The 27,467-nt window shown below is 38.3% G+C and overlaps 1 protein-coding gene across 4 annotated transcripts; it reads left to right on the forward strand.

Moving 5' to 3' along the window:
• Nucleotides 1-931: 931 nt before the first annotated feature.
• On the forward strand, nt 932-26,200 carry RCHY1 (ring finger and CHY zinc finger domain containing 1; the record flags this gene model as incomplete). 4 transcript variants are annotated; one of them, XM_080697114.1, is made up of 9 exons in its annotated part: nt 932-1,021; nt 10,958-11,077; nt 11,279-11,394; nt 18,212-18,290; nt 21,437-21,481; nt 22,058-22,116; nt 22,204-22,230; nt 23,565-23,685; nt 26,072-26,200. In XM_080697114.1, the coding sequence occupies 9 exons, from the start codon at nt 932-934 to the stop codon at nt 26,198-26,200; spliced, it is 786 nt and encodes a 261-aa protein (XP_080553240.1). The 4 variants fall into 4 exon arrangements, with proteins under 4 accessions (XP_080553240.1, XP_080553241.1, XP_080553242.1 ...); XM_080697115.1 differs by lacking the exon at nt 22,204-22,230; XM_080697116.1 differs by lacking the exon at nt 10,958-11,077.
• Between the last annotated feature and the right edge of the window lie 1,267 nt (nt 26,201-27,467).

Genomic DNA, 27,467 nt, shown 5'->3' on the forward strand with positions numbered 1-27,467 from the left:
CATTATTTACCTTTCCCAGTATGTTTTATAAAACACGAAATCATGTGAGAAAGCCAAAGGCAAGAATTTTCCTCCAACATCTGCAGCTCTTTGCTCATAAAAATTTTAAGGGCTTGACACCTTATTAATTGAGCCAGCCGTGCCTCTTGAGGCGCACGACTTCAATTTTGTAGGTCTGTCCCTTTCGCTACCATCTCCTGATGGAAACCAGGTTCTCCCTGCCATGGGGCCTCTGCATACCAACTCCTCCAGGTAACACTACTACCTGCTACTCATCTTTCAGGACTCAAAGTCGGCCTCCCAGGGACACTTTCCCTGACACCTAGATTGAGTCAGGGCCCCTTTATTATCAGTTTCCTGGCAACCCACACGTCAAGCTGAAATCTCAATGGTCTGCAGGGGTTCTCTGATTAAAGTCTCTCCCCCAACCCGTGGGTGAGGTCCACGGAGGCAAGGCAGGGGTGCTATCTCCCTCGCCCTCTGCCCTCAGGGCTCTCTCTCTGCCTGCCCCTGGCGGTCAGCACGCTGATGCTGGACGGAGGCAGAGCCCGGGAACGTCAACAGAGGCGCGGGGCGGGAGGCGGCCAAGCTCCGCCCAGGCACAGGTGGCGGGGCCGCGGCCCGTCCCCTCGCTGGGCCGCCGTCGCCCTCGCTGCGGACGGCGCGCCGAGATCTGGGCCGACGGCGATGCGGGGAGACGACGGACCAACCTAGGAGGGATTACCGTGAGCGGCGAAGACGGCGACTAACGTCGAGGACGGAGATTGCGTCTCCCTCCGCTTCCGCCCATCGCCCCGGGGACCGGAAGTCCGGCAGCCCCGAGTCACGTGACCGGCGCCGGCTCTTCCGGCGCGGTGGGCGGCGCCGCTGTTTGGGGCGTGGCTTCCGCGCTGGGGGCCGGGGCGGCGGAGTGCGAGGGGAGGTGGCGGCGATGGCGGCGACGTCGCGGGAAGATGGCGTCCGCGGCCCGGAGCGAGGGCCGCGGGGCTGCGAGCACTATGACCGAGGATGTCTCCTGAAGGTGACGGCTCGGGCGGGGTGGGCGAGGCGGTTAGGCCTGGGCGTGTGTCGCGGCTGAGCTGTTGGGCCGGGACCCGCTCCTCGGTCCGGAACCAGGTTTCTTTCGCAGAGAACGCTTCTGGCGAGGCAGCCATAGCCCCGCCGCTCCTCCCGGCGTCGTCCTTTGCAGGCCGAGCCTTTCTCGACCGGCGAGAGCCTGGCTGACCCCAGCTGACTTTATCAGAGGGTGTGTGCCTCTCTTGCTGCTAGAAGTAGACTGAGGCCACGTCAGGTCTGTCCGAGTCTTCTCTCCAGACCCACCTGCAAGTGCATGATGAAATAATGCGCCGCGGAGGAGCAGGTGGAGAATCGGAATACAGTTTCAGCTGCTACATGTAGTCAGTACATTTTATATACCCTGTCCAGCTTCATTATGGAGTCGGTGCCTATGCCCAAACCTCTCAGTGTGAAAAGGAGGTCTGTGTGAAATGGAAGACAGTCATGTAATTACCATTAAGTCAGAAATCAGGTCAAGTGCCTCGTTTATAACTATTGTCATCTTTGAGAAAACCTCCTAGTCAATCTAGAGGTTTTGAAATCGACACCCATCCAATTAAAGTTTCCTGATTTTTCTTAGAAGAAGCAGTATAAAGATTTTGCTAAAAAAAAAAAAAAAGTCTAAGCTTTGGGCTGGATGTATAGCTCAGTAGTAGAGCTTGTGCTTAGCTGGCCCAAGACCTTGAGCACAATCCCAGTAGCCCCTGCCTTCCTGAGCCTTAGAATCCTACAGCCTCATCTCCAAACCACATATTTGCCCCTTAATAGCTTTGTGATTTCCCTGCCAGTACTTGGGATTTAACCCAGGAGCATTCTACCTCTGTGCTACACCCCAGCCCTATTTTTATTCTTTATTTTATTTTGCTATTTGTGTGTGTGTGTGTGTGTGTGTGTGTGTGTGTGTGTGTGTGTGTGTGGTACTGGGGGTGGAATCCAGTGGCCTTCTACTTCCGGGATATACTCCCAGATCTATTTTTATACTTTATTTGGAAACGGTCTCACTAGCTGCTGAGAGCCTCACTAAGTAGCCGAGGCTGGCTTTGAACCTGTGCGGTCCTCCTGTCTCAGCCTCCAAAGCACAGGGATTACAAGTGTGCACCACCACACCCGGCTTTATTCTTTATTTTAAAACAGGGGCTCACTAAATGCTGAGGCCGGCTGTGAACCTGTGGTCTTCCTGTCTCTGCCTCCTCAGTACTAGGATCACAAGCATGTACCACCACACTTGGCTAGCTTTGTGATTTTGAGTAAATTACTCATTAAGTGCCCCATATGTAAATAGAGATCTTAGAAGTTCCTCTTTTGTAAAAAGCACGAGTATTACATGCTAAAGGTGTGTAGTGTTTAGCAGGTGCATGCCTGGAGTGCATGCAGGTTGTGGTTTGGTGAGCATTACTGCATAGCGTTGGGTGAAGCTCTTTCAAAGGTGGTCATTCACCAAATGTTGCGTGCAGAAATTGAACGCTATCTGCTAAGCAATTTTATTGGTCTTTCAAACTTCATGTCCAAAAATCATTTAGCATCTTGCCTTCTTGCAGCACTGGATGAAGCTCTTTCAAAGGCGGTCATTCACCAAATATTCTGTGCAGAAATTGAACGCTATGTCCGTGATTACATATCTACTAAGCTATTTTACTGGTCTTTCAAATTCCATGTCCAAAACCCAATTTAGTATCTTGCCTTCTTGCAGCATTAGATGAAGCTCTTTAAAAGGCTGTCATTCAAGCTGGGCGTGGTGGCGCACGCTTGTAATCCCTGCGCTTGGGAGGCTGAGACAGGAGGATCGCGCAGGTTCGAAGCCAGCCTCAGCTGCTTAGTGAGGCTTTCAGCAACTTAGTGAGACCCTGTTTACAAATAAAATATAAAATAGGGCTGGGAGTATAGCCCGGAGGTAGAAAGCCTCTGGGTTCCACCCCCAGTACCACACACACACACACACACACACACACACACACACACACAAAGGCTGTCGGTCACCAAATGTTCTGCGCAGAAATTGAACGCTATCTTTGTGATTACATGTCTACTAAGCTATTTTACTGGTCTTTCAAGCTCCATGTCCAAAACCCATTTAGCATCTTGCCTTCCTCTGCCCCACCAAAGAAACCACACAACTATGTTTATGTTTCATAGCACTGAGTTACCTGGCCCTGAGTGAATGTCAAAGCACTTCTTTTTTTTTTTTTTTTTTGCCTTTCTAAACCTCCTTCCTGTAATGCCTGAGCTCAAGAGAAGAATGTTAAGGAGGAAGTGCTCATCTTGGATTAAATTGAACTGTTTGAATAAGATCAAAGCAGAATTGACCTTTAAATTTGACAAGAAGGTCATCACTCCCAATCTTTGTGTGTGTGTTGTTAGTGATTGAACCAGGGGCATTCTATCTTTATGCTACACCCTCAGTCCTTTTTATTTGGAAATAAGGTCTCACTAAGTTGCTAAGAGCCTCACTAAGCTGCTGAGGCTGTCCTGGAAACTGTGCTCCTCATATCTCAGCCTCCTAAATACTGGGATTATAGGAGTGCAGCACCCCATCTTTTTTTTTTATTTTTTATTTTTAATTTTATTTTATTGGTGCACTGTATTCATACATCATAGTGGGATACAAACTTTTGTAGACATACATGCACACATCGCCCAGTCAGCCCCCACCCGATCCCCACCCCATTCCCTCCCCATCCCTCCTTCCCATGCTTGGCTTAGTGGTTGACATCTAGTATTATAGCAATTTATCCAAGATTAAAAATGTTAATCTCACATAACAGTTTCATTTTTCTGATACCAAGCTTTTGATAACTTAAAGATAACATTTCAATATTTCTTTTTGCTGCTTACTTTCTTACCAGAGCATATTTTTTTCTGTTTTTTTAGGTGAAACTATCATATATTCATATATTTATTTTTCAGAAAAAAATCTATCCTAATATGGAATATGAATTCTAGATACCCAAAACGATCTTGAAAAAGAACAAAGCTAGCAGATATATATTTTCTGATTTCAAACCATATAAAGCTACAATAATTGAAACAGTGTAATACTGTTCTAAAGGCAGATATATAAACCATTGGAGTTAAATACAAGCCTAGAGCTAAATTCTTCCCTATATTGTCAAGTTATTTTTGACAAGGTTTCCACGAACATTTGGTGGTGGAAATAATAATCTTTTAACTAAATATTGTTGAAAAATAATAATTACATGGAAAAGAATAAAATTGGACCCTTACCTAATCCCACATACAAGTATTAACTCAAAATAGATAAAAGACCTAAATATAAATCTTAAGACTATAAACTTTTAGAAGAAAATCTGGGTCATAAAACCTCACAACATTGAAATTGGCAGTGATTTCTTGGTTATGATTTCAGTGGCACAGGCAACAGAAGAATATACAAACTCCCTAAAAAATAAAAAAAAAAATTATATATCCAAAGACAATGTAAACAGAGTTAAAAGTTACTAATAGAATTGGATAAAATATTTCCAAATGCTATATCTGAAGGTATATTAATATTCCAACTAGAAATCCTAAAAATTAACAACAATAAAGGCAAACAATACAATTTAGAGATAGGTAAAGACTAACAAAAATAATGAATCTCCACAGATAACCAATCTTAGTTGTCTGTTGGATGGAAAATCTTGTTTCTCTGGTTCTGGTGAGTATTACCTATTTCTTCTTTGTAGTTAATCTCTTTGAGTATTTTCTCTAGCGCTGGTTTTGAAGACATAAATTTCTTCAGTTTCTGTTTGTCATGGAAGCTTCTTATTTCTCCATCTAATTTGATAGAAAGTTTTGCTGGATAGGAAATTTTTGGCTGGAAGTTGTTTTCTTTCAGAGTTTGGAATATGTTACTCCAAGCCCTTCTGGCTCTCATGACTTGGTTTGGGAAGTCTGGAGTGATTCTAATTGGTTTGCCTCTGAATGTCACTTGGCCCTTTGTTTTTGTTGCCTTTAAGATTCTCTGCTTGGCTTCCACATTGGTCATTTTGACAATTATGTGGCGTGGGGATCCTCTTCTCCGATCCTGTCTAAAGGGAGTTCTATAAGTTTCCTGGATCTGTGTATCAACCTCTTGCTCTATATTTGGAAAATTTTCTGCTATTACTTCCTTGAAGAGATTGTTGATCCCTTTGGTTTCACTTTCTTTTCCCTCCTCTATTCCAATTATTCTTAGGTTAGCTCTCTTAAGATGGCCCATATTTCTTCCATGTCAGATTCCTGCTGTTGGATATTTTTTTCTAGATTAGAAACTATGCGTTCATTTTTGGATTGCTCATCTTCTAAGAGCGAGATTCTGTTCTCCATGTGGTCTAATCGGTTGTTTGTGCTTTGAATTGAGGCCTTTACTTCATTAATTGCATCCTTTATCTCTTTTTGGCTCTCTCTGAGTTCTTTTCGAAGCACCTCTATTATTTCTACAGTTATTTTCCTGATTTGATCTTCTAGAAATCTCTGATTTTCTGTTTTATCGGGTTCTGATGTTGTGAGGTTGTGCGCATTCATTACTCCAGTGTTATTCCTCTTTCCCATGATTTCGGAGGTTTGTGCCTTCTCTGGGTTCTTCCCTTAGGTCACTATGGCTTCACTTAAGGTGCTCTGGATCTCGAGTCTGTATTATCTCAGACCCCACTACTCCTTTACTGGTTTGTATCACAGAGTCTCCGACCCAGAGAGTCGATAGAGTCTGCTTTAAACTATGGGGGGTGCCAGGTTGCACGTTCTCCTATGGTGTGATATCTCTGCCACCACCACTCCCTCACTGGGTCAAGTCCCAGGAGGTACAGTACTGGGATTTCTCCTCTGTGGCCCGCAATTTGACTCACTGTTCTTGAGTACGCAGATGTAGCTGTACTGGACTCGGTGAATTCACTGCTGCTGCCACCACTGGTGGCAATATGGCGCCTCTGCCACGCCCTCGGCCGTGAGGCTGGCGTATTTTTTCTTCTCTGGTTTTGATTTCCACTCTGAATCCCTGCAGCGTGTGCTGAGCTTGGCCACTGGGAGCTTTAGACGCTCTCTGCGTGGAGAAATCCCGCCTGGCTGTTCCGCAGTGGCTCACCTCGGCTTGCTGTAGCCGTCCGTTGAGTTCGCCGCTGCCGCCGGCAGTATGGCGCTGCTGCCGCGTCCTCGGGTGCGTGTGTCTCCTCTGTGGCCCTGAGCTCTGTTCTCAGTCCGCTTTCTCTCTGGAGCCTGGTGGTTTTTTTTTGTTTTTCTGGTGATGGTGTTTTCTGGCTATGAAAGGCGCTGGTTTTGTGGTAATGGAGATTGGTTGTTAGCGGGGCTCTTAAGCCCCGCTTTTCTCGGTCGCCATCTTCCCGGAAGTCCAGCACCCCATCTTGACAAGTGTCAATGGAGAGATCTGGATAAAGCCTGATTGGAGTGGATCTAGAGTGACTGTGAGGAGTGCAGTTGCAAATAGCAGGCATGGACAGTTCTTGGAGTTTTATTGTAGAGGAGGAAAAAAACAGCCATCATTGCTGAAAATGGGGGATAATGGAATTTTTTTCCCTTTTAGGATAGGAGGTGTTAAAACATGTTTTTATATTCTTGGAAATGATCCAATAGAATGAGACTTTTTTTTTTTTTTTTTTGGTGGTGGTACTGGGGATGGAACCCAGGGGCACTGTACCATTGAGCTACACCCCCAGTCCTATATTTTTGAAACAGGGTCTCACTGAGTTGTGAAAAGGCCTAAGTAGCTGAGGTTGTCTGTGAACTGCAATCCTCTGGGTTTGGCCTCCTGAATGCTGGGATTACAAGTGTGTGCCACCACTCCCTGCTCTTATGAGACCATTTCAATAGTGCAGGAATAATAGAGTAAACTGTTAGGGTATTGTCCTTTAGCAAAGGGGAATGAGATCTAGCACGCAAGTGGAGTAGTTGGCCTTATGTTCAAGTACAAGCTGACTATAGATTGTTTTTAAAAGAAGGGAAGGCAGATGATATTCACAAATATATTGATAGAGTTTGTAGTGAAACAGGAAGCAAAGTCATCAGGTTGTTAAGGAGGGAGGAAGAGGTGCTACAGTTTCAAAGAAAAAGATGATGTGGAAAGATTATCTGTATCCTGTGTCTTACACTGTAGAAAAAAATGAGGGAATCAAATAATTGTGGAATTCACTTTTTAGGAATGGTTAGGATATAAAAATGGAACCAGCCATTATGGTGGTGGTGTTTTTTCTTGCCTGTTTCAGCTGTTGCTAATATAGACTGAATAGGAGAGAGTTGGATTTAATTGGGCTTGAGGTTTTATGTAGAGGAAGAGAGGAGGGAACTCAGGTACATGCATGGGAAGACTTGGCATTAGCAGAAAAGAGAAGAGGTAGTGGTTGGAGAGTGTTTGAAATTGAGGTACAAAGAGGGTGCAGTTCTTGTTTTGGAGCAGCAGTTCTTAAAGTGTGATGAATGGGCCTCTGGGGACCCATGAAGCTGTAAGGTCAAAAGTGCTTTCTAAGAATGCTGAAATATCATTTGTCCTGATTTTCAGTGCTTTGACATTTATACTGATGAGAAAGCAGTAATGATTAAGAGTGCAAGCACCTGTTTATGAATCAGGCCGTAGCCCTAAGCCATCCTATACCTGTGGTTTTAAAAATCCAGTTTCACTTAAAAATATCTTTGTTGTTGTTGTTGCTGGGATTTGAGCTCATAAAAGGAGCATTCTACACTCCTAGCCCTTTTTTATGTGTTTATTTATCGGTACTGGGGATTGAAGCAAGGAAGATTCTTCCCCCAGGCTACACCGTCAGCTCTTTTTATTTTGAAACAGGGTCTACAAAGTTACTAAGGTTTTTACTGAGTTGCTGAGGTTGATTTCAAATTGCCATCCTCCTGTCTCACCCTCCCAAGTACTGGGATTATTATAGGTGTGTACCACCGTGCCCATCGAAGATGTCATTGATGATGCAGTAAAATTAATAACTTTATCAAATCTCAATCCATGCTTTCATGTCTATTTTTATTTTTATTTTTTATTTTTTTGTGGTACTGAGGGTGGAACCCAGGGGCTTTTCTATCTCTGGGGTATACTCCCAGACCTATTTTATACTTTATTGGGAAACAGGGTCTCGCTACGTTGCTGAGAGCCTCACTAAGTAGCTGAGGCTGGGTTCAAACCTGTGTGATCCTCCTGTCTCGGCCTCCCAAGCATTGGGATTACAAGTGTGCGCCACCATGCCTGGCTTCATGTCTTTTTAATACCCTGTTAAAATGGGAAGTTTTCATCAAACACATTGGTTGTGTTGAGAAAAAGCTCTTGTGCAATTGGATTGTGAAATGAATTAGTTGCTTTATGCATTTTTTATATTTTTTACTTGAAAAAACTGTGATCATTTAGCTTTGGGTATTTGGCATGAAATTTTCTCAAAAAAAAAAAAAAAAGACGACTTATAAGGGAAACAATAGTATTGGTTACCAGTGATAAAATTCAAGGTTTCATGTAAACTAGAATTTTGGAGAATCCTATTAGCTTCTGTGAGCTTGGATAAGTGTATATGTTATTGGGTTGAACCCAGATCCTCCTACATGCTAGGTAAGTGCTCTACCATTAAGCTACGTCCCAAGCACAGGTGTGATTATTTGATTGCATGTGAACATTTGGAAGATCTACCTAACTCAGTATACTGGTATTTTCCAAATGATCAGTGCATGTGTAAAGAATCCATTCCAAGTGCAAGATAGATCAATGGATTTTAATTGAATAATAAAAGAATATTTTATTGATATGATTTTAGATTCAGTGTTACAACTAACCTTTAAGAGTTGTTGAGTTTTGGTGTAGTATCAGTAACAATTCTCTGAAAAGGCTATTAAAATACTCTTCCCTTTCCCATTTACATATTTATGTGAGGCCAGAGTTTCTTCATGTACTTCAGCCACAACTGAATACAGGGACAGACAGGGGGAAAGTATACTGATTTGTATTACAATATGTTCTTTATGTTACATGTAATGGACTCTTTATTTCAGTTGTAGTTTATGATATGACATATATCCATAGATATAAATTTAAAAAAGCTCTTTGGGATTCTTAGTAATTCTTAAGAGTGTAAAGGAGGCCGAGTATGATGGTGCATACTTGTAATTCCATTATTTGGGAAGCTGAGACAGGAGGATCACAGATTTGAAGCTAGCTTCAACAACTTAGGCTCTCAGCAACTTAGACCCTATTTCCAAATAAAAAAATAAAATAGGTCTGGGGGTATAGCCAAGAGGCAGAATGCCCTGGGCTGTATCCCCAATATCACACACAAAAACAGTGTAAAGGAGTTTTGAGAACTACTTTCTATATAGTATGACTGTGAGACTGTGGCTGAAGAGGGTTGGAGGATGAGCCAAGGAGCTGAATGTTCAGGCTGTTGGGAGGGAGGATTATCATTGTGGATGTACAGATCACCAAGTCTGAGGACAGTTGGGTAAGTGTTAAAATCTTTAAAGTGCCAGGCGTGGTGGCGCACACTTGTAATCCCCATGCTTAGGAGGCTGAGACAGGAGGATCACACAGGTTGAAAGCCAGCCTCAGCTACTTAGTGAGGCTCTCAGCAACTTAGTGAGACCATTTCCATATAAAATATTAAAAAGGTCTGGGAGTATAGCCCGGAGGTAGAAAGCCTCTGGGTTCCACCCTCAGTACCACCCCAAAAAAAAAAAAAAATCTTTAAAGAAAAACTATGTTCTGGTTAAACTGTGGCACAGTTTATGATCTGCAAGGTCATAGTGTACTGGAAAGAACTGGATTAGCTCACTGGCCTGGTTAATGACAAGACCCCATAATAATGTAGTTTAAAGAATAAAGAGTTTAAAGCTGGGCATGGTGGCGCACACTTGTAATCCCAGCATTTGGGAGACTAAGACAGGAGGTTCTCGGTTCAGGGCCAGCGTCAGCTACTTAGTGAGGCCCCTTGCAACTCAGCGAGACCCTATTTCAAAATAAAGAATTAAAAAAAAAAATAGGGCTGGGGGTGGAGCTTGGAGATAGAATGCCCCTGAGTTCAATCCCTAGTACTGCAAAAATAAATAAATAAATAAAAATAAATAAATAAAAATAAATAAAAGAAGAAAGTATTTATTCCCACTTAACAATTCTAAAATGAAAGTGGTTCAGATTGGTGATGAGGATTTGTTAACACACAACCATTCTGGGGACAAGTTTTCTTTCAGTGTATTGTTTGCCATGTTTTAGGCCATATCACCCTCAGTGTGATCCAACTGTGGCCTGGGCATTCGTGTGTTCAGGAAGGAGAGAATAGCTCTCAGTGGACCATTGACAGTCTTTGACAATCATGAAAACAAGGACTGTCTGCTAAATTTGTTGCATTCTCGGCAGCATTAGGCATATAGTTGATTATTACTAAATATTAGTGAAATAAAAATATTTTATGTTCAGGGGTTGGAGTATAAATGAATTTATCTAGAAATGTCTAAAAGGGGTTGCTTGTTTACACTGTAGGCTAAACATGAGAGCAGGGTGTTGTGGGGTTAGTTTTTCAGTCTAGGTATTTCCATCCATTATAATTCTTACTTTTATATTTTGCGGTACTGGGAATGGAATCCAGGGGCGTTCTACCTCCAAGCTACACTCTCAGCCCTATTTTTTAGTTAATATTTTGAAACAGAGTCTCACTGAGTTGCAAAGGGCTTCACTGAATAGCTGAGGCTGTCAGTGAATTGTGATCATCCTGTCTCAGCCTCCCTAATGCTGGGATTACAGTCGTGCGCCACCACGCCTGGCTATTCTTACATTTTAAAATAGATGTTGAAGGGAATAGTTAACAAAGTATGCCAAGTAGCAGTTATTAACAGTTGTTAGCAGCTGACCCATGGATTGTAATCTTTGATCTTGTTCCTTTCTTTTTGTATGCCAAACTTGTCTTCTTATGCTTCTTTCTCCCCTGGGTGTTAGGCACCTTGCTGTGACAAGCTTTATACTTGCCGGTTGTGTCATGATAACAACGAAGATCATCAGCTAGATCGCTTCAAAGTAAAGGAAGTACAGTGCATAAACTGTGAAAAAGTTCAACATGTAAGAGTTTATGACCTATTTCTATTTTCTTTTTAAACTTATTAAATGGTTTGAAGAAATTCAGTCAAAATTGCAAAGAATAAGTAAGATGTTTTAAAACTTATAAGCTAAATATACTTTAATAAATTCTAGGTATTCAAATAGTAATTAACAATTTTTTGGTAAATGTACTTCAATTTTAATTACTTATGTTCTTTTCAGGCCCAACAGACTTGTGAAGAATGTAGTACATTATTTGGAGAATATTATTGCAGTATATGCCATTTGTTTGACAAAGATAAGAAGCAGTATCATTGTGAAAACTGTGGAATTTGTAGGTACTGTATGTATAATGCTCTTTTTAAATTAATTCTAATGTACCTGGGAAATAACTTTTTAAAAATCAACCTTCTTGTAATATAATTTACATCTGATAAAATGCATTCATTTTAAGTGTCAAGTTCAGTGAGTTTTGAGTGAGTGATTGCTCGATTGATCTATCTCTATATATTTTTATTACAGTATTCTAAAAAGATTTTTCATGCCTTTTTTGCAATTATCATTTAACTTGTTCATCAAATTCTGTGTGGCTACTTTAAATCTTAACTTTGCAACGTTATATAGTTGATATTTAGGTATATAATATGTTCTTTGTTCCATAATTACAGAACATTTTTATGAATTTAAAAAAATTTTACCTTATCTTTTTCCTTCTCAGTACTCTTATATACATACCTGACTGCCTTCAACATTTGACCACTTATAGAGCCATATTAAGTAAACTTTGGGTAAAAACATTATAAAAGATGGGTAAAATACTGTCACATATTCTTTTAGCAAAATGAGGTGGTTCAAGTTCTTAAATATTTGTGACTTGAAGGCCTTCCTATTAAATTGTGATTTGAAGTCCTTCCTAATAAAATACTAACTAGGTGAACCTGCCATATTTTCTTCTTTGTTCTTAGAAATACATTGTTCTTTTTTCCCCTTTATTTTTATTTTTTTAGCCATGCTGGGGACTGAACCTAGGGCCTCCCACATGATAAGCAAGTACTCTTCCATGGAGCCTCCCTGTTGCTTATTTTATTTAATTTTTGAGTGAGACCATTCATATATGATATCATCTCCAAACCAAAATTTGATTTATTGCTTAGAGGATCGGTTTCAATATTATCATTAGAGCCCAGAGTATTGGTTCTCCACTGGGGATGATTTTGCTCTCAGAGGACATGTGGCACTGTTTGGAAACATTGTTGGTTGTCACAGCTGGGGTTGGGGTATGGTATTCACTGCATAGAGGAAAACGATGCTGCTCAACATCCTCTAATCTAGGGACAGTTCCCTACCACCAGAATTATCTGTCCCAAAATGTGAGTAGTGCCTAGGTGGAGAAAGCCTAGAATAGAGTGTTGCTCTCTGCCTCTGCATTTGCCTTCTGCTTTGTCTAAAATTTCCTCTTGTTTGATACTTTTCATTATGGGTAAAAAGCAAAATTTTAATTTCTCAACTGTGTCTCCAGCCTTTTGAATACCTTCTTTTTAGGTGTTGTAGCACTTTCAGCAGTTCAAAGAGAAAATGGAGGGATCTTGCAGTAGTTATTTATTGAATACTGTATTACCCTTTTGGGTGTTCCTACCATACTTTCCATTTCAGTCTTTGGCTAGGGTAGTTAGGAGTATTTAATAATTAATGTGAGAATTTCATACCGAAATGTGAACCTGTTTCAAGGTACAGGAAAAATAACGTCATTAAAATCCTATAAATCAGCCTGGCGTGGTGGTGCATGCTTGTAATCCCAGCATTTGGGAGGCTGAGACAGGAGGATCACAGTTTGTAGACAGCCTTAGCTAACTTAGTGAGGCCCTTTGCAACTCAGTGAGACCCTGTTTCAAAATAAAGAATAAAAAATAGGGCTGGGGGTGTAGCTCGGAGGTAATATGCCCTTGGGTTCCATACCCAGTACTGTACAAACAAACAAAAAAATCCTGTAAGTCAAATTTTTAAAAGGGTTCAGTGGTCCCATACGGAAATTGCAAAACGAAATGGGTTTATTCTAAGAAAGTAATTTTTCTCCTTATTCCTTGGGATATCTCTAAAGATGAGTAGTATCATAAAATATTAATCTCTAAAATGATTAGAAAAGGAACTGGTTCAGGTTGCAGAATAGATATTGTATGATGAAGGCTTCTTGTAGTCTTAGGGATTTGATAAGTGCTGAATTGAATCTGCATTTTTTCTCAAGACTTATAACTTGCTAATTGTGCAGTGTGAATCTCCAGGAATGTTGGGATTTTAATGTTTGGTTATAGAGTCCTTTTATATTCAGTAGAACCTAACTGGGTAATAATGTCTAGTTATCTAAGAACTTTTCAAGTAAGAAAGTTGTTTCATATTTTATATTATTGAGTACTGTATGTGACTCAGTTTTTAGACAAATGGTTATATGATCACTTCAGGCAGATATTTTAGTAGGTATTACATTTGTCATCATTATCCAAAAATTCCTGAAATCTCTTCTGCAGTTTTTTTGTTTTGTTTTGTTTTTTTTGGTGGTATGGGGGATGGAATGCTTCTACCTCTGGGCTACACTCCCAGACCTATTTTATATTCTTATTTGGAAATAGGGTCTTTTAAGCCAGCAAGGCTGGCTTCCAACCTGCGCGATCCTCCTGTCTCTGCCTCCCAAGCGTGGGGATTACAAGTGTGCGCTACCACGCCTGGCAGCAGTTGGTTTTTTAAATGAATTCCTATGGCATACTGAAAATTCTCCCTCCTGGAGGATTTGTCAAACTCTATTTTGATTTTCCAATTTGCAAAAAGATATCCTGAGCAAAAACAAGATTGGCAGATAAATGTTATCTTAGTTCAGAAACCACATATGGCAATCTGATAATTGTTTTAAGTAATTAAAACTATTGTTTTGAAGCTGAGCATTGTGGTGCATGGGGGAGGCCGAGACACGGGAATTGATGTTTTCAGACAGACTCAGCTACTTAGGCCCTGTGCAACTCAGTGAGACCCTGTTTCAAAATAAAGAATAAAAAAAATAGGGCTGGGGGTGTCACTTGGAGGTAGAATGCCCCTGGATTCATCCCCAGTACTGCAAAAAAAAAAAAAAAAAAAAAAAATTGTTTTTAAGCAATCAAAATACCAAAGGGCAAGTTAAAAAATGTGCAAAGGTAACATTGATAGAAATTCTTCCCCAATATGATGTATGAATATAATGCACCAATAAAAAATTTAAAAAAGAAATTCTTTATCCTTTCATTAAATTTTTCATTAAAATGTGAATTCTTATATTTTTTTAATGATCAGACATTATTTTACATATGAATTTATGGCAAAACAGTATTTTAAATCAGAGGAAAGAGTATTAGGATAATTGACAGCTTATTTAGAAAACAAAATTGATTCTTAAAACTGTATATAGTTGAGCATGGTAGCGCACACTTGTGATTCTAGTACTTGGGAGGATGAGACTGGAGGATCACAAGAACGAAGCCAGCCTCAGTAACTTAATGAGGTCCTGTGCAACTTAGTGATACCCTGTTTGCAAATAAAGAATAAAATAGGGCTGTGGGGCGTAGCTCAGGCAGAATGGCCTGGGTTATATCCCCAGTACCACAAAACAAAAAAACAAAAATCCTCCAAACTCTGTGCATTCATTAGAATGTAATTTTAGCATCTTGTAACAGAAACCCAAAGTAATAGTGACTTGAGAAAGGTAGTAGTTTAATTCTCATGGAAAAGTCAAAGTCATAGTTAAATAGGAGCCCAGGCCTATCTTACTTTTTTTACTCTGCTCTGTGTAAGGTATTTTCTTGTCTGTGTAGCCTAATGGCTCATATTCTGGCTAATGGAAGGGGGGTAGATGAAAGGCACAAAACAGAATTTTATTTATTTTGTTAACAACCTCCAAAAACAGTTGGAAAATAGTCCTTATTCAGGATACCTCTAAATAGCTCAGTGTCTAGCTAAATGCTCTTATTACTATAGAAGAAGAAGAAAAAAGAAAAAAAAAGAAACTTAGGGGCAACTAGCAACCTCACACCTTTACCATATGTAACAAATTTTAAATGGATTTAAAAAATATAAAAAAGAAAAGCTCTAAGTATTAGTTTGCAAAGGAGAATAGGAGCTATATTTTCCAGATGTCTTTCCCAAACAAACAATAGGCAGAACATAAGTTATAAGAAAAATATTGAAAGCCTTTTAATACATACAGATTAAAAATGACTGTAGCCACCAAGATCATTTCTCAGAGACATAGAAAAATCAGTCCTTAAATTTATTTGGAATAACAAAAAGCCCAGAATAGCCAAAGTAGTTCTCAGCAACAAAAACCATGCAGGAGGAATCACAATACCTGACTTTAAACTATACTACATTGTAATAAAAACAGCATGGTACTGGCACAAAAACAGATACATAGACCAATGCAGCAGAATAGAAGACCCAGAAACAAGCTCATACACTTTCAGCCAATTGATTTTTGACAAAGGGGCCAAAAACATACACTGGAAAAAAGATAGCCTCTTCAACAAATGGTGTTGGCAAAACTGGTTAACCATATACAGAAAAATGGAAATTAATCCCACTTTCTCACCCTATACAAGAGTCAATTCAAGATGGATCAAAGACTTGGAAATCAAACCAGAGACCTTGAAGCTTCTTGAAGAGGGCATAGGCCTAACACTGCAACACATAGGCACAGATAAACACTTTCTCAACAAGACCCCACAGGCACAACAAATTAAAAGGCGAATCAATACGTGGGATTGCATGAAACTGAAGAGCTTCTGTTCAGCAAAGGAAACTGTCAAGAACCTCAATCGAGAGCCAACAGAATGGGAGATTTTTGCCACCTACCCCTCCAATAGAGGACTAATATCTAGAATATACAGAGAACTCAAGAAACTCAACACTAAGAAACAAAGCATCCAATAACAAAATGGGCAAACAAACTAAATAGACACTTCACAAAAGAAGAAATTCAAATGGCCAATAAATGCATGAAAAAATGCTCAACATCACTGGCAATCAGAGAGATGCAAATCAAAACTACCCTGAGATTTCACCTAACTCCAACTAGAATGGCAATCATTCAAAACACAAACAACAACAGATGCTAGCGAGGATGTGGAGAAGTGGGAACTCTAAGACATTGTTGGTGGGATTGCAAATTAGTGCAACCACTTTGCAAAACAGTATGGAGAATCCTCAGAAGAATAGGAACAAATCTACCATTTGATCCAGCATTACCACTTCTGGGTATCTACCCAAAAGAAAGGAAACCAAACTACCAAACTAATGCATGTGTATCTATGTTCATAGCTGCACAATTCACCATAGCCAAACTATGGTACCAGCCAAGATGTCCATCAGTAGATGAATGGATTACAACACTGTGGGATATGTACACAATGGAATTTTACTCAGCCATTAAAAAAACTCAATTACATAATTTTCAGGGAAATGGATGGAACTGGAGGACATTATGCTAAGTGAGATTAGTCACAAAAAATAAGAAATCAGATGCTTTCCCTAATATGTGAGAGCTAAGGAGAAATGGGTCATAGGAGGAACTCTAGATGAAAAAGGAAATACTATGGGGGAGCAAACAAGAAAACCTAAAGGAGGAGAAAGGAGGGGGGAAGAAGGAAGATCTCTAAAACATACAATGTACTTATCGAAGTCAACCACCAAGCCAAGGAAGGGAAGGAGGGATGGGGAGGGAATGGGGAGGGAATTGGGTAGGGGTTAAATCAGTGATGTTTACATGTATGTACACACAAGTTTTTTACCCCAATATGTATGAATATAATGCACCAATAAAAAATAAAAAAAAATGACTGTAGCCAGGCGTGGTGATTCATACTGGTAGTCTTCTGCAAAATAGGCAACATATTGAGATCCTGTCTCTCAACAAAACAAGAACAAAACAGAAAACAAAACAAACAAAAAGATGAAAGGAGAGAGAGAAAATGGCTGTATGACAAAGGTCACAGAATAGAAAAGTAAATATAATATATACAAATGGAAAAGATTAACAGCCAGGCTATATAAAGGCCTTCTTTAAATTGGTAAAAATGGGCAGAGAATTAAAAAAACAATCCACAGAAGAAATCCAAATGATTTATAAGAATTACAGTGTACTTTCTCTCACAATTTGAGAAATGTAAATTAAAATGGCATATTTTGTCTGTCATACATGTATCCAGTGTTGGCCGGGTTGTGGAGAACAGGGTATTGTCTATTGCCATGCACTGTTGGTGAAAAGGTAAATTGGTAGCCTTTTTGGAGGTCAGTTGGCAGTATCACAATGATTTAGTACCCTCTGACTCAATAGTCTTTAAGTTTCCCCTTTAGGAGTCTTGTAAAAAATAATCAGAACATGGGCTAAGTGATGTCTGTACAAGGATATTCATTGTATCATTGTAACAACTAAAGAGTATAAGTTATATCAATAAGGGAATATTTTAAAAATAAGGATGTATCAGTACCATGTTATTAAGAAGAATGAAGTAGTTCTTTATAGACTGGCATAAAATAAGCCTCCTGGATAAATTGCTAAGTGAAAAAGAGCTATAGAACAGAATATATAGAATATATAGATCCTTTCTATATTCTTTATTCTATTCTCTATTAATTTATTCTTTATTCTTTCTTCTGTTTTATTCTTTATTCTATTTTCTTTATTCTTTATTCTTTTCTTCCTCTCTATAAAATTTCATAAGGGAAAAAAATTCGGCCAGGCGTAGTGGTGCACGCTTGTAATCCCGGCATTCGGGAGGCAGAGACCAGAGGATTGCCGTTTGTGGACAGCCTTAGCTACTTAGCGAGACCCTTTGCCATCTCAGACCCTGTTTCAAAAAATAAAAATACTAAAAAATAGGACCGGGTGTGTAGGTCGGAGGTAGAATGTCCCTGGGTTCCATCCCCAGTACTGGGGAAAAAAAAAAAAAATCTTTAGAAAGGTGAATACCATTCTGTTTGAGAGGGATGTTGGACAGACGGTTTGCCCCATATTCTTCAGTGGGATTTGAAATCTTTTTTTTACAGTGGGCATTATATTTACAAGGGCATTATATAATGAACAGATGATCAATGTAGTAAAAAGTCTTCTAATCTTTTGGCATTCATATATTTTGTTAGGATTGGTCCAAAGGAAGATTTCTTCCACTGTTTGAAATGTAACTTATGCCTAGCTATGAATCTTCAAGGAAAACACAAGGTATATAATTCAGTTTACATATTTTTTGAAGTATTACAATGTTTTTGAACATGAGATTAAATTCTAATATGTCTTAAAAGCATGCTAATTTTCATATATTACCAAGTAAAACTATATTTAATAAAACTATTTTTAAAAAAGCAGTATTAAGTAGATATTCTAAAATATATATCTCAGAACATCTGATTTACAATTTTTCTTTTTCTATAGCATACAATTTCTTTTTAGTTATTAGGATAATGTTGACAATTTCTAAGTTGATTTGTAGATCCTTATCATTGATGTTCTCCTGAGATTAAATCAGGAGAATACTGAGCAGAGTAAACCATTTGCACAGCATTCTATGAAAATTTAGAAAGTATTTTTGTAATTCTTTTTATAATTAAGACAAATATTTTTAACCTGGATTAGGAATTTCATTACAATTTTTAAACTCTTTCCTTGTTTAAAATGCTCTGGTAAAATATTAAATTTATAGTGATTCTACTTAATACAAGAATTTAAAGAATGGGGAATTGGCATAAAGTGAAATATAAATGATACTTTATAAGGATAGGAAATTCCAGACAAGAGAGAATAGTGAGCAGCATTATATGTGAGTTTTGAGAAAGGAAGGAGAGGGAGAGGGAGGAGAAGGGGTGAGGGAGAGAAACAGACATTGGAAAGTGTATTTGAAATAGTTTTCTTAGCACTCTGCTAGATTCATTAGAAGATAAGAAGTTCTTGTAGAAATATAATACTAGATAGTACTTGGCCTTAATAGTAAAGTGGTGAGGAAAATTAAGATGAATAATGAAAACATAGGAGATGGTAATGAAAATTAACGAAAAGAATGGTAGAAGACTCCCCAGATTTTCAACCCTTGTTTAAGGTGCTTGATTAGTAGATCGTGAATGTGTTAAAGATTAAAGATTCAGTTTGGCTTTATAAACTTAGGTTTCAGGTAAAAGCTAGATAAGCTAGCGGAGATAGCTAGGAGTCTATAGCCTCTTACAGATTACATATGTATGGGCCTTTCTGGTTTCCAAAGCATGTGAATGTAGAGTTTGCATGTGTGCCAGCATACATACATACGCACACACACAGCCAACTCATTGCATCCTCATGTCATTTACATTTAATTAACTAAAAGATGCCATCTGTTGTCAGATAAACTGATGGCAGAGAGTTAAAATGTGTGTGTGTGTGTGTGTGTGTATGTGTATGTGTATAAAATAAAATGCACTTTTTTTTTTCAGTACTAGGTACAGAACCCAGGGGCATTCTACCTCTGAGCTACACCCCCAGTCCTATTATTATTATTATTATTATTATTATTATTATTATTATTATTCTTTATTTTGAAACAGGGTCTCACTGTGTTGCAAAGGGCCTTTCTAATAAGTAGCTGAGGCTGGACACAAACCGGGATCCTCCTGTCACAGCCTCCCAAATGCTGGGATTACAAGCATGCCCCACCACACCCGGCTTAAAAATCTACTTTAAAATAAAATGAAATATGTATTAGTTTTATCTTATAAATAAGGAAATAGACTTAAGAAGTGATGGCTTCTTCACAATCTAGGGATTCATAATAGCAGAGATGGGATTATAATCCAGATTTTTAATTATTTGAGGGCTTTTGACTATATTATGCTAGTTTCTTTAACAAGCTATACATATTTTCTCGTGATATTTTTGTTTTGTTGTTGTTTCAATTGTGTGTGTGTGTGTGTGTGTGTGTGTGTGTGTGTGTGTGTGTGTAGGAGATTGGATTGAATTTAGAGACATTCTACCTCTGAGCTTTACCACCAGCCCTATTTTATTTATTTTTTTATTTTCTTTGTACTGGAGATTGAACCCAGGAAATTCTACCCCCGAACTCTTTTTTTTTTGCAGGTCTAGGGATGGAGCCCAGGGGCATTTGACCTCCAAGCTATACCCTCTGCCCTATTTTTTTATTCTTTATTTTAAAACCAGGTCTCACTGAGTTGCAAAGGGCCTCACTAAGTAGCTGAGGCTGTCCTCGAACTGAGATCCTCAGGTCTCAGCCTCCCGAATGCTGGGATTACAAGTGTGCACCACCATGCACGAGGTTAATGAGAGTCTGACTACTAGCTGAGGCTATCCTTGAACCTGTGACCCTTCTGTCTCAATCTCTCAAGTACTGGGATTACAGCCAGCACCACCACACCCATAATTTCAGTTACTTTTTATTGCCCGTATATTAGTAAATAGTCCTGAGTTCTGCTCAGGTGCTTCCATTAAAATGAGGAAATACTACTATGTCCATAGATGAGGTATCAGTACAAGTTTCACTAATGTATATGGGGAGGAGAGACTAGTGGGGCAGGTTTAAGAGGAAACACACCAAGACCTGTGTGCATGGATGGTTTGTATCACTTTGAACCTCACTGTGATGTGTGTGTATGTCTGTGTGTGTCTGTGTATTATTACAATGTACCAATAAAAGTATTTAAAGCCAAAAACAAAAATGAGGGAGTCACCATGAATGATGTGGTGCTTCCCTTTCTCTCTCTCTATCTAATCAGATATTAAACCTTGTTAAGATAACAACTCAGGCTCAGGAGTCAGTCTGCTCAGACTCACATTTAATTCTACCTTTTACTAGTGTGTAACTTTGTATGTTACTTAGCTTTTCTAGGTCTCAAATAGCTTATCTGTCAAAGTAATAATTTAACATATTTAATCTAGGGTAGTGAGAATTGAGCTTATATAGGTACTATACTCAAGTAAATCTCAATTTGAGCTATTATTATTACTAATGTTAATTACTGTAGCCTACTAATTAAGGACAGTAGTTTTGTAGTGAAACACTTAAGAGATGAAAACTTCCCAAACCTTATTATTTTGGGGTCTTGGATAAGTGTATTGACTCCCTGATGTACTTCCTTTATCTTTAAAATGAAGATATTCATAGTAGTTAAGGTTTGTTGAACATTTTCTTTGTTTCAGATAAAGTGTCAGGCCTGACAAAGTTGTAAAAATGAATGAACTATTAAAAAGACCTTTCTGACATAGAAACAGTGTATGTTAATGTTATCTGTTGTTTTTACTTAATTTGGTTTTATTGTTTTTATTATTACTATTATATCTGACACTTTTGTTTATTCAAGTTGTTAATGTGAGTTTCTCTTTTAAAACAGTGTATTGAAAATGTTTCCCGGCAGAATTGTCCAATATGTTTGGAGGTAAGTTTCAAATATTTTTCACTTTGAGCCTGGCATGGTGGCTAGTGCTTGTGATCCCAGTACTTGGGAGGCTGAGGCAGGAGGATTGCAGGTTCTTGGCCAGCCTTAGCTACTTAGTGAGGCCCTCTGCAATTTAGTGAGACCCCGTTTCAAAATAAAGAATAAAAAACTGGGCTCGGAGGTAGAATGCCCCTGGATTCAATCCCCTGTACCACAAAAAAAAAAAAAAAAAAGAAAAAGACAAAAAAAGAAAAAAGAAAAAGGAAAAATTTTCATGTTGGAACTCTCTCTTCTTAAATTTAAAATATTTGCCGGGTGTGGTGGGGCATGCTTTTAATCCCAGTACTTAGGAGGCTGAGATAGGAGGATTGCAGGGGTTCGAAGCCAGCCTTCAGCTACTTAGGCTCTCACCAACGTAGTGAGACCCTGTTTCCAAATAAAATATAAAATAGGTCTAGGAGTGTAGCCCAGAGGTAGAAGGCCACTGGGTTTCATTCCTAGTACCAAAAAAAAAAAAAAAAAAACCTTGAGTGTTTCTATTGTCTTCATATAAATCTAAAATTTCTTCCTTTACAGGATATCCACACATCACGTGTTGTTGCTCATGTCTTGCCATGTGGACATCTTTTACACAGGTAGAATACCTTTCATTTTCTTCAAAGACATTTGAAAACAGCAAAGAAGTTTTCAGTTTACTAAAACAATATTATATTTTCTTTCAGAACATGTTATGAAGAAATGTTGAAAGAGTGAGTGTTTGAGTTTTTTTTTTTTTTTTTTTTGTGGGTCTGGGGATGGAACCCAGGGGCATTGGATCTCCGAGCTACACCCCCTGCCCTATTTTTTATTCTTTATTTTTTGAAACAGGGTCTCACTGAGTTACAGAGGTCCTCACTAGGTAGCTGAGGCTGTCCACGAACCGCAGTCCTATGATCTCAGCCTCCCGAATGCTGCCTGGCTGAGTGTTTGAGATTTTAAAATTTGTAATTTTAAGATGTCCTATGGGGGATAGGGAGGTGGGTAAACAAGACTGCTACTTAGTGGGTGTGGCAGATATTTATATTGAGATAGATGAGTAGGTCCGATGACTAGTGTTAAACTGGCCAAGGCGCAGTGGGGCAACACCTTTAGAGCTGTACTTTTGTCCTCATGTCTCTATTATGCCTTATCCCCTCCTCAACTTGACCTGGCATCTCTTGTTTTCTGGCCATATTTAGCCAAGCAACACAGTCTCCACCTGAGGCTCTCTTGGTGTTGTAAATAAGCATGAGGAAAGTTGCTCAAAAGTTTGGTTGTTAAAGTGGTCCAGTAATGAACTGCAAAGAAAATTGGTAAAGAGATTATTAAAACTGGAACTAAAATGCGATGAGAAATAGTTAGAAAAAAAGAAGATCTTGTAATGTATTTTGGTCCTACAACTTGATTAGCAGAAATTTTACTTAGTAGCCAGAGAATTTTTTCAAATATTTTAGAAAGGAAATAATATTACTTGAGTACTTTTTTGTGAGTCTGGGGATTTGACTCCAGGGGTGTTTTACCTCCAAGGTATACCTGAAGCCCTGTTAAATTTTTTTTTATTTGGAAACAAGGTCTCATTAAGTTAAGAGGTCTCATTAAGTTAAGCTGAGAGCCTCACTAAGTGCCAAGGCTGGCCTTTAACCTACTATCCTCCTGTCTCTGCCTCCCAAGTACTGGGATTACAGGTGTGTACCTCTGTCCCTGGCTGAATAATTTTAAAGGAATACAATCTCTTTGCCTGAATGTGTTAAGAAATTGAGGTTCTTTAGCTAAGGAGGAACTTAATTGGTGATTTCAATTGTATAAAGTATATTATGCAAAGACTATGAAATAATTCTGCTCCATTTGAGAGAACTGAGGAAAAAGACTTGGGGTTTTAAGAAAATGCCATAAGGTAGAGGACTTAATTTGAAACTTATAATGTAGAAGTTCCCAGGTTTCTAGGAGATTATCTTGAAATGTAGAATAATACCCAATTCTGTGCCAGTTAGCATGCATCTTCTTGTCTACTCTGTTGACATGCTCTCTATTTAATGTTTGTGAAATACCTCTTCCACTCTTGCAGAGGCTACAGATGTCCACTGTGTATGCACTCTGCTTTAGATATGACGCGGTACTGGAGACAGCTGGACGTTGAGGTGGCACAGACTCCCATGCCATCAGAGTATCAGAACATGACTGTAGATGTGAGTGGAATCAGTGCTGAAAACCTGAGGTTTCTTAATGAACTTCTTTTTAAATTTTTGTCTTTTCCCCTAGATTTGTCTAAAAACATACATGCCATTGTAACAATTAGTAGGAAGGGCAAAATTATCTTTAAATTCTAGCTTTGTTGAGCTCAGGCCAGAGAAAAAAGTCCTAATGATATCCTTTTGCAGTTTTCTCCAACACTAGATGGCAGGCAAAAACTGTTTTGAATTATTTACACATTACTTGCCTTAGTAATGTAACTGAGTGGAGGTGATTCACTGATGTTTTATTTTAGGCTACAGATGTGTGCTTTAGTTTATTTCAAATTTTATTTCAGGAGAAACTGTTATCTGATATTTGAAGTTTAAGTTTTGATTTTTATATTTATTAGCCATAAACTACTTGCTTTGGTCTTATTTAATTAGCTTACAATCTAAAAGTATAAAAGTATTTCTGTGTCTTTTGCCTTACAGAAAATGATCATCTTTTTTGCCCATTAATTGAGCTGGTCTGCTTTATTATTCTATTCTTAGCATAATAATTAAATTATAGATCAGGATGGGAAAGCTAGATAGCTTTCTGCTACTTTAACAACTTTTGTACATATAATTTCTCTGAACATCTTCAAATACATCTACACACAAAGATAAAAACAGTATAGCAGAGCCAAATAAAAATTAGTTCTTGATTTATCACACTATAAAGTTTCTTAATTAATGTAGATAATTTAATTGTTAGTGAGGACAGGGAAAGATCACTTTAGAATGTTAACTGATAGTCATGTGATATTTTAGTAGAGACTGAAGTGTACTATGTTCCATATAGGTAATTTTAAAAATAATAGCTTTGTTAGGTATAATTCATGTGAAGCATGGTGGCGCATGCTTGTAATCCCAGTACTTGGGAGGCTGAGACAGGAGGATCGCAGGTTCAGAGGCAGCCTCAGCCTTGGCAACTTTGCAAGGCTCTCAGCAACCTACTGAGACCCTTTTCCAAGTAAATAAAAAATCAGGCTGGAGGTGTGGCTTGGAGGTAGAATGCCTCTAGGCTCAATCCCTAATACAAAAAAAAAAAAAGATAATTCACTTGCAACTTTTTCCTTTGAAGTGAGTATATTCATGGAATTGTGCAAATATCACAACATTTTAGAACATTTATCACTCCCAAAGATCATGTACTCATTAGCAGTCACTCCCCAGCCCCCACCACAAGGCCTAAATACCATTAATCTTTCTTAATTCAGATAGTATTTTTATTTATTTATTTATTTATTTTTCTTTTTTTTTCTTTATTTTTTTTGTGGTACTGGGGTTCCTGGAAGCCCTTTTCCTCCAGGCTACACTCCCAGACCTATTTTATATATTTTTTTTATTTGGAAACAGGGTCCCTTAAGCCAGCGAGGCTGGCTCCGAACCAGCGCGATCCTCCTGTCTCCGCCTCCCAAGCTCGGGGATTACAAGCGTGCGCCACCATGCCTGGCTCAGATAGTATTTTTAAAAGAATAGTTTTCCAAAGTATAATTTAGAGGAAATTTGGAAATTTCATCCTTATGGCATATCCATTCTAAAGCTAGTGCTTTTACTATGTAAGTGATACTAATTTATTTTTAGGTTAATACCTGTCTCCTTTTTCAGGAGCTCACTTAGCATCAGAAGAAATTAATTTCTAAATGGCACTTCATTGTCATTTTAGGGTTGAGCCAAGATCCTCTCTATACTCAGTTTTAGGAATCATTCATTTTTTGAATTTTAACTCATTCCTGAGTCGTAAGGAACAAACAACTTGGTATATTAAACCTAAAAAGTAAACAGAAATATTATAAGTGTATAAATAGTTCATTTTTATTAACTGAGAAATTTCTGAATGCCAATGAAAAAGAATGAAATCATGCATGCTATTTTTAATTGTAAGTTTTAGATAATTGATCCAGTTATGCCTAGGTTAGCGTCTTGCTTATACTACTCAACCAATTAGATAACTATATTAAATTAAGCCTTTGCTCAAATTTTTATTTAATTTTCTCTTTGTAATATGGGAGATTGAATCTGGGGTGCTGCTCTACCATTGAGCTTATATTCCCAGTCCATTCTATATTTTATTTTGAGACAGTGTCTTCCTGTTTCAGTTTCCTGAGTAGCTGGGCGTACTGGCGTGCATCACTATGCCTGGCCTTTCATTTTCATTATCCGAGTTCAAAGCTACCTGAATAGCCTCTTAAAGTTTTCAGTGCAAATGGAGATTTCCACTAATGGAAATGTCTGAACATATGAATGTGTATTTTTATATCTTTAATATGATTGTCAAGGGATTATTATAAGCAAACATCCACTTGTATCTATAACATTTAAACTTCTTAACTTGAATTCTTATCTTCACTTTCAGATTCTCTGCAATGACTGCAATGGACGATCCACAGTTCAGTTCCATATTTTAGGTATGAAATGTACAATTTGTGAATCCTATAATACTGCTCAAGCTGGAGGACGCAGGATTTCACTGGATCAGCAATGAACAGCATGTGCTTCACTGGAAAACTCAGCACTTGTGATGTAGAAAAAAGCTCTGTGGAAAGTATTCTGTTGTTACACCGCATCATAAACTATGCTTTGGAGTTGATGTATTTTCTACTAGTGTCACTGCATAAATCACTTTACAAGTACTTAAGAATTCAGGGTCTCTTTATAGAATTATCATAGCTCTATGTTGGATGAAAGCCTCTGTGCTTGTGTTTTTATTGGAAATTCTTTTAGTGTCATTGTTTGGGAGCCAATGATGTTTGCCATTGATATTAGATTCGTAGAAATCTATTTTATTTTCATGGAACTTGAAGTGACACTGTGCACGTAGAGTCCATTTCTAGTTCTTGATAGAACTGCATTTAATTTTTAGTAGTCTTGACTTTAAGGGCTGTGCTGTAATGAGAAATAAGTTTTACCTTATTGTTAAAATCTAATTATATATGCTTTCAAGTTTTTTAAGACAGTCCTTTGGGTCCTGTAAGTGAAATTTGATGTAATAAATGCTAATAAAATTATATTGAAAAATGGTTTAAAGAAAGTTTCTTTTTTAATGTGTTTTTGGCTGAATTACAGTAATATAGTCACTTTTATCATGTAAAATTCTCTTTTGAGGTATTTTTTATGGGAGTAGTTGGGGAAAATATTATGTAAAATAATGGGACTCTTCTAAAGCCTTAAGGTAAACATTAAAAACAATTTCTTTAGGTGTCCCCAAATTATTTCTTCAAAGAATAATTTTATTCATTCAGCAGGTATTAACTGAATAAATACTATATACCAGATATGTTCCTAGATGCTGTTTTATACTCAGCAGTGAATAAATACAAACATTTCTGCCCTCATACTAGATCAGCATATTTCTTGGGTGTTTTTGTGTTTCTTTTTAGTTTTGTTTTCCATTTTCACACAAACAATGGATATCTTTGTTGTAAATGGATGGTTTGTTTCTTCTCTAAATGCTTGAATTTAGGAGATGGATCAGTGGGAGGGACATGGAATATTCCTGGCATGATCTCTTGATTTCATAAAACTTTTTTTTGTCAGCTTATATAGTGGAATTAAATATATTTCTTTTTTTTTTTTTTTTTGGTGATATTGGGTTCCTGGAAACCCTTCTATCTCCAGGCTACACTGCCAGACCTATTTTATATTTTATTTGGAAACAGGGTCTCTTAAGCCAGAGAGGCTGGCTTCAAACCTGCTTGATCCTCCTGTCTCTGCCTCCCAAGTGCGGGGATGACAAGCGTGCGCCACCACGC

The sequence above is a fragment of the Muscardinus avellanarius genome (assembly GCF_963383645.1).
Source record: "Muscardinus avellanarius genome assembly, chromosome: 6".
Classification (NCBI taxonomy): domain Eukaryota; kingdom Metazoa; phylum Chordata; class Mammalia; order Rodentia; family Gliridae; genus Muscardinus; species Muscardinus avellanarius.